The 9,393-nt window shown below is 59.9% G+C and overlaps 1 protein-coding gene across 1 annotated transcript; it reads left to right on the top strand.

Annotated features, from left to right (window-relative positions):
• The first annotated feature begins 488 nt into the window (after window positions 1–488).
• Window positions 489–9,357, top strand: WDR18 (WD repeat domain 18). Its single transcript, XM_014882925.2, has 10 exons — window positions 489–743; window positions 1,233–1,343; window positions 2,716–2,849; window positions 3,215–3,356; window positions 3,926–4,069; window positions 4,282–4,346; window positions 4,449–4,573; window positions 7,373–7,539; window positions 8,050–8,118; window positions 8,379–9,357. Exons 1-10 carry the CDS (start codon window positions 534–536, stop codon window positions 8,508–8,510), a joined length of 1,299 nt encoding a protein of 432 aa, XP_014738411.1. The 5' UTR covers window positions 489–533; the 3' UTR covers window positions 8,511–9,357.
• The last annotated feature ends 36 nt before the right edge of the window (window positions 9,358–9,393 follow it).

Raw genomic sequence — 9,393 nt, 5'->3', positions numbered from 1 at the left:
AAGCTATGGGGTGCCTGTAGGATTGTGGGCTGTCGATGGGAACCCTATTGGACTGTAGGATGTCCACAGGTTTTTTGGGGTGCTCATGGGGCTCTTACGAAGCTATAGGGAGCCTATAAGGATTTTGGGGTGTTCCTGGGGTCCCTGTGGGGCTGTGGGGGGCTATGGGGTATCCACAGAATGCCCACAGGACTGGGAGGTATCCAGAACACCCTTCGGTTTGTGGGGTGCCCATGGGGTTCCCACAAAGCTCTGGGATGTCCACAGGGTCCCTATAGGGCCGTGAGGGGTCCATAGGGTTATGGGGTACCCGCAAGGACGTGGGGTGTCCATAGGGTCCCCCATCTGCACACGCTGTGTCCTGGGTCACCCATCCAGCGCCGACCGGGGCGGGCCCTGCTGAGCTTCCTGCCGCGTGCGCAAGTCCCGCCCCGCACGTCCGCGGCGGCGCCGCTGCTGATTGGTCGGCGCCGGGGGGGAGGCGGCGCTCTGGGCCGCGGCCGCGCTCTCTGTGGCCCTGGCGGACCGCGAAGATGGCGGCGCCCATGGAGGTGGCGCTGGTGTCGGACGCGGCGGGGCCGCTCTGCAACTGCTCGGTCTGGGAGCTGCACTCGGGCTCTGCCCTGCCCGGGTACCGTGGCGGCAACAGCGGCCCGCGCGGGCTGGCGCTGCTGGGCGGCGAGCACTTGCTAGGGGCCCAGCTCGGCAAGAGCTACATCAACGTCTGGGAGCTCCAGAGGAAGGTACCGGCGCGGCGGGCGGGCCTGGGCGGCCTCGGCTCGGGGGACGCCCCTGGGCCTCGCGGGGGAACTCCGGGCCTTGTGGGGGATGTGACGGGGCCACTCTCCCTGCGGACCTCCCAGCCCTGTGATGAGGAGCCCTTCCGCCCACAGGGCCCCCCCAAATCCATGGTCAGACCCCCCCGTGGCTCCTCTTGCCACAAAGACCCCCCAAGGCCTCTCTTTTCACAGAAACTCCCTCAGACACTCCTTCATGACCCAGTTCTCTGCAGAAACCCCTATAGCCCCTCTTTCCACAGAAACCCCCCCGTCCCTAATTAAACCCTCAGGCCCCCCCTCCCTCCATTCCGACCCCCATCACCACAAGCAGGTACCCCCCATCTCTCACTTCGCAGAGACCCCTACAGAGCTCCCCCTGAGCCCCCATGTCGGGGGGCCCTGCTTGCAGCCCCTTCCCCTCTCTGAGCCCTCGCTGTGCTCTCTCTGTGCCAGGACCAGCTGCAGCAGAAGATCATCTGTCCCGGCCCTGTGACCTGCCTGACAGCCTCTCCCAATGGGCTCTACATCCTGGCGGGGGTCGCTGAGAGCATCTACCTGTGGGAGGTACGGAGGTGTTGGGGTGCTCAGAGCTACACAGACTCACACCCTGGACAGTCAGGGAGTGTCCCCATCCCTCAAGTGTCTGTAAATCCTGATCCTGGGGTGCCACAGCAGGCAAAGGCTGTGCTGCCCGCAGCCCATGGGGCAGTTCATCCGAGTAGGAGTGGGAGGAATTCTGGGAGAGGCTTTACTCTTCCCCCCTCTTTCCGAGAATCTCCGATGCCTCAGGGATCAAGCATTGCTCTCATGAGGCAGCAGCACAGGACCTGGTGCTCTTTCAGCTCTTCTCTCACATTTCATCTGCGTATTTGTGTGTGCCCAGGGTGCCAGCAGACCCTGCTGTGCTCTGGTCATTGTCCTGCTGGTTAATTACTGCTGAATTACTTGGGATTACACTGCGTTTCCAGCGCACCACTGAGCAAACAAAAGCACTAGCTTGTCCTGAGCCTGAGATTAAACCCCAGGATGCCTCACCTGGAGAGCTCCCTGTGCCAGGGAAGGTTTGAACCTTATGGTGTGGGTGACTCTACCTGAACCCATCAGGGTTTGTTTGTACCACTGTGCTTGTAGCAGCGCTGGAATAAAATCTCTTAGGCAGAGCCTGCAGTAGGAGCTGCTGTCTGTGATGCTCCCAGCTGGGCCCTGCTCCAGCTCCTGTCACCTACAGATGTGTTGCAGAGATGTGGCACTGTCCCTCTGGTGCATTGGAGAGGCTCCATGGAAACCATCATGGAGCTGGAACCAGCCCCTAGAGCCCTGTTTTTGTGCTGTCTATGAAACCCCTTGAATTGAGGTTTGGGTTGATTTTTTGGTGTAATTCAGACCAGGGGAAGAATTAAGCTCTTATTTTATTTAAGGCTTTTTCTCTTCTTGGTTCCCTCACCATCTGCAGCGGTTTAATAAGAAATGCTCTGGGTTTGGGGGATTCCTTGTCCACTCTAAAGCCTGTGCTGGCCCAGGACTATGAGGCATTCCTGGGGTGTCCTGCAGCTCTCATAACCCCACTGCCACCTCCCGAGGACCTGTGGGAGGAGGGAAGAAGCCACCAAAATAATATGAATATCAAGAGTGAACAAGAAATCTTTACTGCACACTTGTGACTTGACCAGAGGAGCAGCTCTGGCATCACTGGGTCGCTGGCTTCCAGAGTTAATGTGCCAGGACCTCGTCCACAGCTGTGTGCTGAACTTCCCTGTGCTCCTGAGTGCAGGCTGCTCTTCCAGCTGTACCTCAGTGCTGTCAGTCACTGTCCCGAGGTGCCAACAGGCTCATGAGGGCAATAGAACCCACCCTTCTCCCCTCACTGCACCAAGGGCAGGGCACCATGTTATCCCGAGACATCTTTGACACCCTCCTGCCTTTCCCCTCACTCCAGGTGTCCAACGGGAACCTCCTCGCCATCCTGAACCGACATTACCAGGACCTCACATGCCTCTGCTTCACTGACGACAGCAGCCACTTCCTCTCGGGGGCCAAGGACTGCCTGGCCCTGGTGTGGAACCTCTACAAGTAAGGGGGGCTGGGGGGCACAGGGATTTTGGAGCAGGAGATCCCTCTAAGCCCACAGCTGCCTCTGTGCCCTTCTTGTGGGTAGGGAGCCTTTCCTTAGGATCTCACCTGGGCTTCTTGGGAACAGGCATATGGCTCTGATTTCCTTTCCTGGGTGACACAAAGAAGATTGTGCCCTTTACTGAGGGTCTTTGTCCCTTTGGGATACCTCAGCCTCAGTATCTATGTGCCATGGCTGCCAGCAGCTCCCGTGTCCCGCTTGATCCGTGCAGCCAAGAGAGGCATTCCCAGTGGGAGCAGAGCCTGTCCCAGCTCCCCCTGGGGCTCTGTCCTGGCTGACCTGCCTGTCTCTGCTCTCCTCACAGCGTGTTGCAGGCAGAACCCTCCCAGATCCCTGATCCCCGGCACATCTGGTCCCGGCACAGCCTTCCCATCACCGACCTGTGCTGCGGCTTTGGAGGGCCCCTGGCACGGGCTGCCACCGCCTCCCTCGACCAGACAGCCAAGGTGAGGCTCATTTCAGAGGTTCCAGACCCTGCAGGGTCAAAGCCTGGCTTCTGCCAGGTGGCAGGAAGCTGTCCCTGTCCCCAAGCTGTCCTGAAGCTTTGCTGGGTTGCAGTGGCTTAATTTCTTGGCTGTCTCTGCAATGACTCAGAGCTGCCAGACCTGGGCTCTGCCTCTCCAACAACAGCAGTTTCTCTGCACCTGCCCCCAGGCTGGACTGCTGCAGTCCCAGTTGTCCTGAGAATGTCGGGGTCAGCTCCTCTGTTTCCCATTGCTGATGTCCACAGGGAGTGGAGCAGGCTGGAGCCTGTGGGGCAGGGGGTGCCCTGGGGGCAGGATGGCCACAGAGAGGGTTCAAAGCTGTTTTGAAGCTGCCTGGGTAACTTCTCTCCTGCTCACAGAGAGGCTGATCCTGAGTTCTCCCATGGTTCTGCCTTGTACTCAATTTCCCAGCCACAGCCAGGAGAGGATGCTGGGGTGGAATGCCAGTGTGGGATGCCAGGATGTCAGTGTTCCTCCAATCCTGCCATTAACATTCTTACCCCTGATTCTCCTGTCCCCTCTCATTCCAGCTCTGGGAAATCTCATCTGGGGAGCTCCTGCTTTCCGTGCTCTTCGACGTGGGGATCATGGCTGTGACTCTGGACCTCTCTGAGTACCACATGTTCTGCGGGGGCATGGATGGGTCCATCTTCCAGGTCGACCTCTGCGCCTGGGTGAGTGTGTGGGGCTGCAGGTGTGCCCTGTCACCCCAAGCCGCTGTCACCTCCCTACTGCAACTGGTGTGACCTGCCAGAGCACAGGAGGACCTGGTTCCCCTGTATCTCCTCTGCCCCCTCCAGACATGGTGATGAACCTGCTGGATTCAGCCTTCCTAAATGTTCCTAAACCCCTCTCCTTTCCTTTCTTCCTTCCTTCATTTCTGCAGCCGGTTCAGAGAGACCGGACCTTCCAGACAGAGCGGGAGAACGGGAAGGTCTTTAAAGGGCACAGGTGAGGAACCAGACATACCTGCCAGCCACCATCTGCCCACCTCACCAGCTTCTGGCAGTCCTGGGGTCATCCTGAGTTTAAACATCCTCTTCCCCATTCCAGGAACCAGGTGACGTGTCTGTCGGTCTCCACAGACGGCAGCCTCCTGCTCTCGGGCTCTCACGACGAAACCGTCCGGCTGTGGGACATCCAGAGCAAGCAGTGCCTGAAGACGATGAATCACAAAGGTAGGAATGTCCTTATCTCCAGGATCCTCACTGCCAGAGGCTGCTGCTGTCTCACCTGTGCTGCCCTGGGCACTCCAGGTGTGTTTCTGCCCCTTGCTTCACGCCCTGGGAAGGGCAGAGGCGTTGGAGGGAGCCTCAGCTGTCTGGAGCAGTGCCGTGACCTTGCCCCATGTGTTAACAACCCCCTGTGCACTGTCAGGAGTGAGTCATGGATTTCACCCTGTCGCTGAGGCCACACAGGATCCTCCTCCTTGTTTTCCCAAGGGAGCAGTCACCCCACATGCACCCCAGCTGTGTCTGGAGGGGAGACAGCTCTGTAATGCCGGCAGTAAGTGCCCGTGAGCTCATGGGGCCTGAAGTGAATCCCATATGAGCAGCCGTCTGGGATTTCAGTTTGATGGCTCCAGTAAATTGCAGGAGCAGCAGTTGGGTGCCTCAGCTACCTCAGAGCAATGGGGGATTTACCCCTCCTGTTGCTCTGTTCCTCCCCCAGCTGTGCTGGCTTCTGGCCCATGGTGCCGCAGTGGCCAGTGGGGCTGCCTTGAGCATGGCCCAAACCCCTCCCAAAGGTAATGGTGGGGAAAGCCAGACTGTTCCTCTGTCGTGGTTGAGCTGCTGCTTCAGGGCAGTCTCTGGAAGCCAGGCTGCCTGCAGACCCTTTTCCTCTTCCCTTTGGCTGCCAAGGACCATCCCTAATTGGGACCCACTGCAGCGTCCATCCAGCCTGGCGCTGCTGGCACTAGAGGGTGAAAACAGACCAAATGGATCTGTGAGTCATCCAAGAGGGGGGGCCAGGCTTTGGCTGTGAGCCGGGCATTAGAGTCCTCCTGAGGCTGCAGGGAAGAATGGACACACCAGCTCTTCCCAGGAGGAGCAGGACCAGGCTGACCCTGAGCTGTGGGTGCTCTGCAGCCTCTGCTGGCTCCCTGCTGCCCGTGGGCAGGGATTTGGTTTCCCTGGCAGCCTTGGCACTGGCATGACTGCGCTGTGCTGCATGTGCTCAGGAATGGGCTGGGAGCACCCCCAAGCTGTGCCCTGGGTCTGGAGTCCCCACGGGGCCCTGCAGCCTCCCAGTGTGGGGGAATCTGCTCCCGAGCCCAGCCCCCTCTTCATGGATCCCTGTCCCCCCTTGGCCTCTTCCAAGCAGTGATGTGAGCCCTCCAGCAAGGTCTGTCCCTGCTGCCCCTCCTGTGTGCCCTGCTCCCTCCTCAAGGCAGAGGTGACAGGGCTCTGATGTGATGATGTGACAGCAGCCTCTGGCCCAGTGTCCTCAGGACAGCGTGGTCCCTCCGCTTGCCAGGCATGGGTGTGGCTGGGGGCACACAGGACCCACTGCCCTCCCCTCAACACTGCTGTAAATTAATCCAAGGAGCTGGAGTGTGGCTCAGGGCCAGGCAGGCAGGCCAGGTGCAGGGGGCTGTGTCACCAAGGGTGGCTTGTCCTTGGTGGGGGCAGAGCGGGTGGACTTTGATAAGTCAGGCTGCTCCTGGGTAATGAGCTGAGGCAGTGCTGGCGAGGCAGGGCTGCTCCTGGTCACTCTGTGTGGCTGGCACCACTCCGGGGGGAAGCAGGAGACCTGTGGGATGAGGCTGGGAGACAGCCTGCCCCCAAATCCTTCCAGGCCTCAATTCCCATCCTGTCACACGAGCTCCATCCTTGTCTCTGCAAACACAGCGTGGCACAGACCATCCCCAAGGGCTCAGTCCTGCAAGGCCTTCCTGGGATGTTCTGGCTGATGTGTGCTGCTGGCAGCTCTGTCTTGGAAGCTGGGTTATTTGTTTCCCCCCAGCTAAGCCTAGTCGCCATGCCCAGGCTGGCCCAGGGTCACACACTGCCTGCTGCCCCAGGCCTTGGGACAAGGTGATCTGGTACAGGACTTGCATCTGCACTGGGGCCCCAGAATGGCTGTGGGGGCTGTGGACAGATGGTGACCAGGTTTGGGGAACTCTGGGTTCATTCCTGAGATTTTCTCCTCTCCACCTTTCCTATCGAACTGCTCCATGAGCTGCCAGTGCAGTGGGAATCTCACTGATGGGCACTTGCCTCAGGAGCACAAATGTCTGGTCTTTAAGGAGGGAGTGAAGCCATCAAAGCTGGCAGGAACAGCTTTGGGGGCAGGCACTCAGCTGAGCTGCTGCTCTGCTGGTGGGACCCAACCTTGGATCCTGAGAGGATCAGATTTAGGAGCAGGCTCCGGAGGGGTAGGTGGTGGTGACAGAGCCCTTGTCCGTGTCAGAGCTGCTTGTGTCTGTCTGCTCTGCAGAGACTAAAATCCTCCAGCAGCTCTGAGCCTCCCTAGGCCCCGCCATGTCTCCTCCCTCACCCCACACCCTTCTCCCCGGCACTGGCAGCCCCCTCTCAGGTGCATGTGGACCATCTTCACCTTTGCCTTAGGCCAGGGGAAAGGGATGGCCGGGCTGTGATAGCAGTGGCCAAGCTAGATGGGGCCTGGGGGCTGCTGTGCCTGACAGGGTGTGGGGGACAGCAGTGGGAGCTCCCAGCAAGCAGGAGCTGGGAGGAGGCGGTAATTAACGTGCTCATCAGCTCTGCCATTGAGAGCATGTGATGGATCGTGGCAGCACTGAGCTGAGCACTGAGCACCCTGAGCACTGAGCTCAGGGTGCAGGGAGGCCGGGCTCTGCTCCCCGGGGGTGCCAATTGGCCAGGAGAACTGCAGTCCCGGGCAGGGAGAGGGTGGAGAATCCTGGCCACTGCCTGTGCCAGGGTCACACTCACTGTTCTCGGGGCTGCCTTGCCTCTCAAGGTCCAGCCTGACCTGTCCCCTCTGTCCCTCCACAGGTCCAGTGACAAACGCCTTCATCGTGCTGGCCCCTGCCAACATGTTCAACCCCGATGGGAAGCCCAGCGTGCCCCTGCCCAAGTTCAGCAGACACCTGCACGGCACCGAGAGCAGCGACGAGCCGGGCACTGAGGGAGTGACGCTGCGCCTGGGGCTGCACCAGCAGGTACTGGGGGCCAGTGGGCCCTGGGGAGGGGGGACAGACATCCAGGAGGGGTTGTGCCGGAGCAAAGCTTCTCCTCCAGCTGGTGAAACCCGTTCCTGCTCCCTCCTGCTTCCTCCCCATCCTGGCTGCTGCAGTCATTTGTCCTCCCAGCCCCGTGCTGCAGCATGGGCTGGCTCTGCTGTCCCACGATTTCTTTGGTCCTGGCATGGCTGTCCCCAGGCAGGGAGGGTCACACACCATCAGTGTCCTGCCCATCCCAGCCTCTCTGCCAGTGGTCCCAGAGCTGCTCCCCTCTGCCAGCGTCTGCCTCTGGGTGAGTGACAGTGACGGTCCTGCCAGAGCTGATGGATAAATTCCCTGTTGGCTTGGTGGCAGCAGGCCAAGGGACTGTTTGCCTGGCAGAGGGGACAGCAAGATCTCCCAGGGTCCCTCCCACGGGGAACCCAGTCCAGGGGCATGGGGAGAGGGTCTGTGTCTGCTCTGCCAACCCGTCCATTCTGATCCCTGCAGGAGCCTGGCCAGAGCTACCTGGAGAAGGCAGAGAAGATGTACTCGCAGATGTACTCCACGAGGGAAAAGGTGAGAGCTGCTCCCAGGCTGGGAATTGGGTACAGACCCCTTGAGGGGGATCCTTGTCGGCTGATCTGACTCATGAGGCCTGGAGGAAGTTGAGAACAGGGAAAAGAACCCTGAAATCTGCTGGTGACATGAGCAGGAGGGGCTGCACTTTGAGGAGGAGGGAGGGGACCGAAGGGTTTGGGGTTTACTGCTGGGGAAGGAGCAGCAGCCAGTGCCTGTCAGAGCTGAGGCCTTGACACTTGTCTGTTTTCCTGTCACAGAACCTGGTGGGAGACCAGGAGCACCTGACGATCCAGGTGAGCGAGCTGGAGGAGGAGGTGAGCAACCTCCGGAAAATCAACAAGGACCTCTTTGACTTCTCCACTCGCATCATCACCAAACCAGCCAAGTGAAGAGGCTGCCCCCGCCCTCGCACCCCTCCGCCTCTCCCTGTCCGGCTCCTGGGGATGAACCTGCCCGCCCTTGGGCACCGCCCAGCCGGCTGCGAGCACCCGGCTCACCTTCCCCTGACCCGGCACACGCCGCCGCCTTCGCCTGCTCCGTGACACGGGACTGAGACCGGCGCGGGGACCGCGAGGGGACAGCACAGGGACCGTGTTCACCCCGATTCGGGGCCGGGGGGGCACTCGGGCGGCCGCTGCAGGAGGAGTGTCGCCGGCTCCTGGGAGGGCTCAGGATGCAGCTCCTGCTCATTCCCCATCTTTCCCCCTGCCCCTTTTTTGTTTCTTTTCGTTACTTGACCCTGCAGTGCAGACAGAAAAGTGTTTTCCTCTCAATACTGGTTTGAGATTGGATTTTGGAGACCCCCTTCTGCCCACCCTGTCCTGGGGATTGCTGCTCAGTGCCACTGGACCCCACTCTCTGGACAGCAAGGGCTGGGCGGCTCCTGCTCTGGGGGTGCAGTGGAGGAGCTGCTGCAACAGGTGAGAGGTCCCAGGCTACCAGGGCTGAGGATGGGGCTCCTGCTCCGTCTGGCGGGCAGGGCCTGGGGTCTCTCTGGGCTTAGAGCACAGGTGGTGGTTTTGGGGCACAGGGTCACTCTGGGGAGGGGCAGGGGGTGCCAGCAAGGTGCTATTTCCAGTCTCATCAGTCAACAATTTATATATATTTGGATCTACCGACTCTGTTTTCACGGTGTTTGGGGACTTGGCCTTTTGTATTGTCACAGCATGGCAGCGGGGGTTGTGGGTTTTGTTTAGGTTTATTTTTTACATAAAAGATTTGTTTTTTATAGTGAAAGATGCCCACATTGGTTTCTTTAACAACCCTTGCATG

This window comes from Sturnus vulgaris, chromosome 26 (assembly GCF_052056855.1).
Source record: "Sturnus vulgaris isolate bStuVul1 chromosome 26, bStuVul1.hap1, whole genome shotgun sequence".
NCBI lineage: Eukaryota > Metazoa > Chordata > Aves > Passeriformes > Sturnidae > Sturnus > Sturnus vulgaris.
This window is presented reverse-complemented; position numbering and strand designations above follow the sequence as displayed.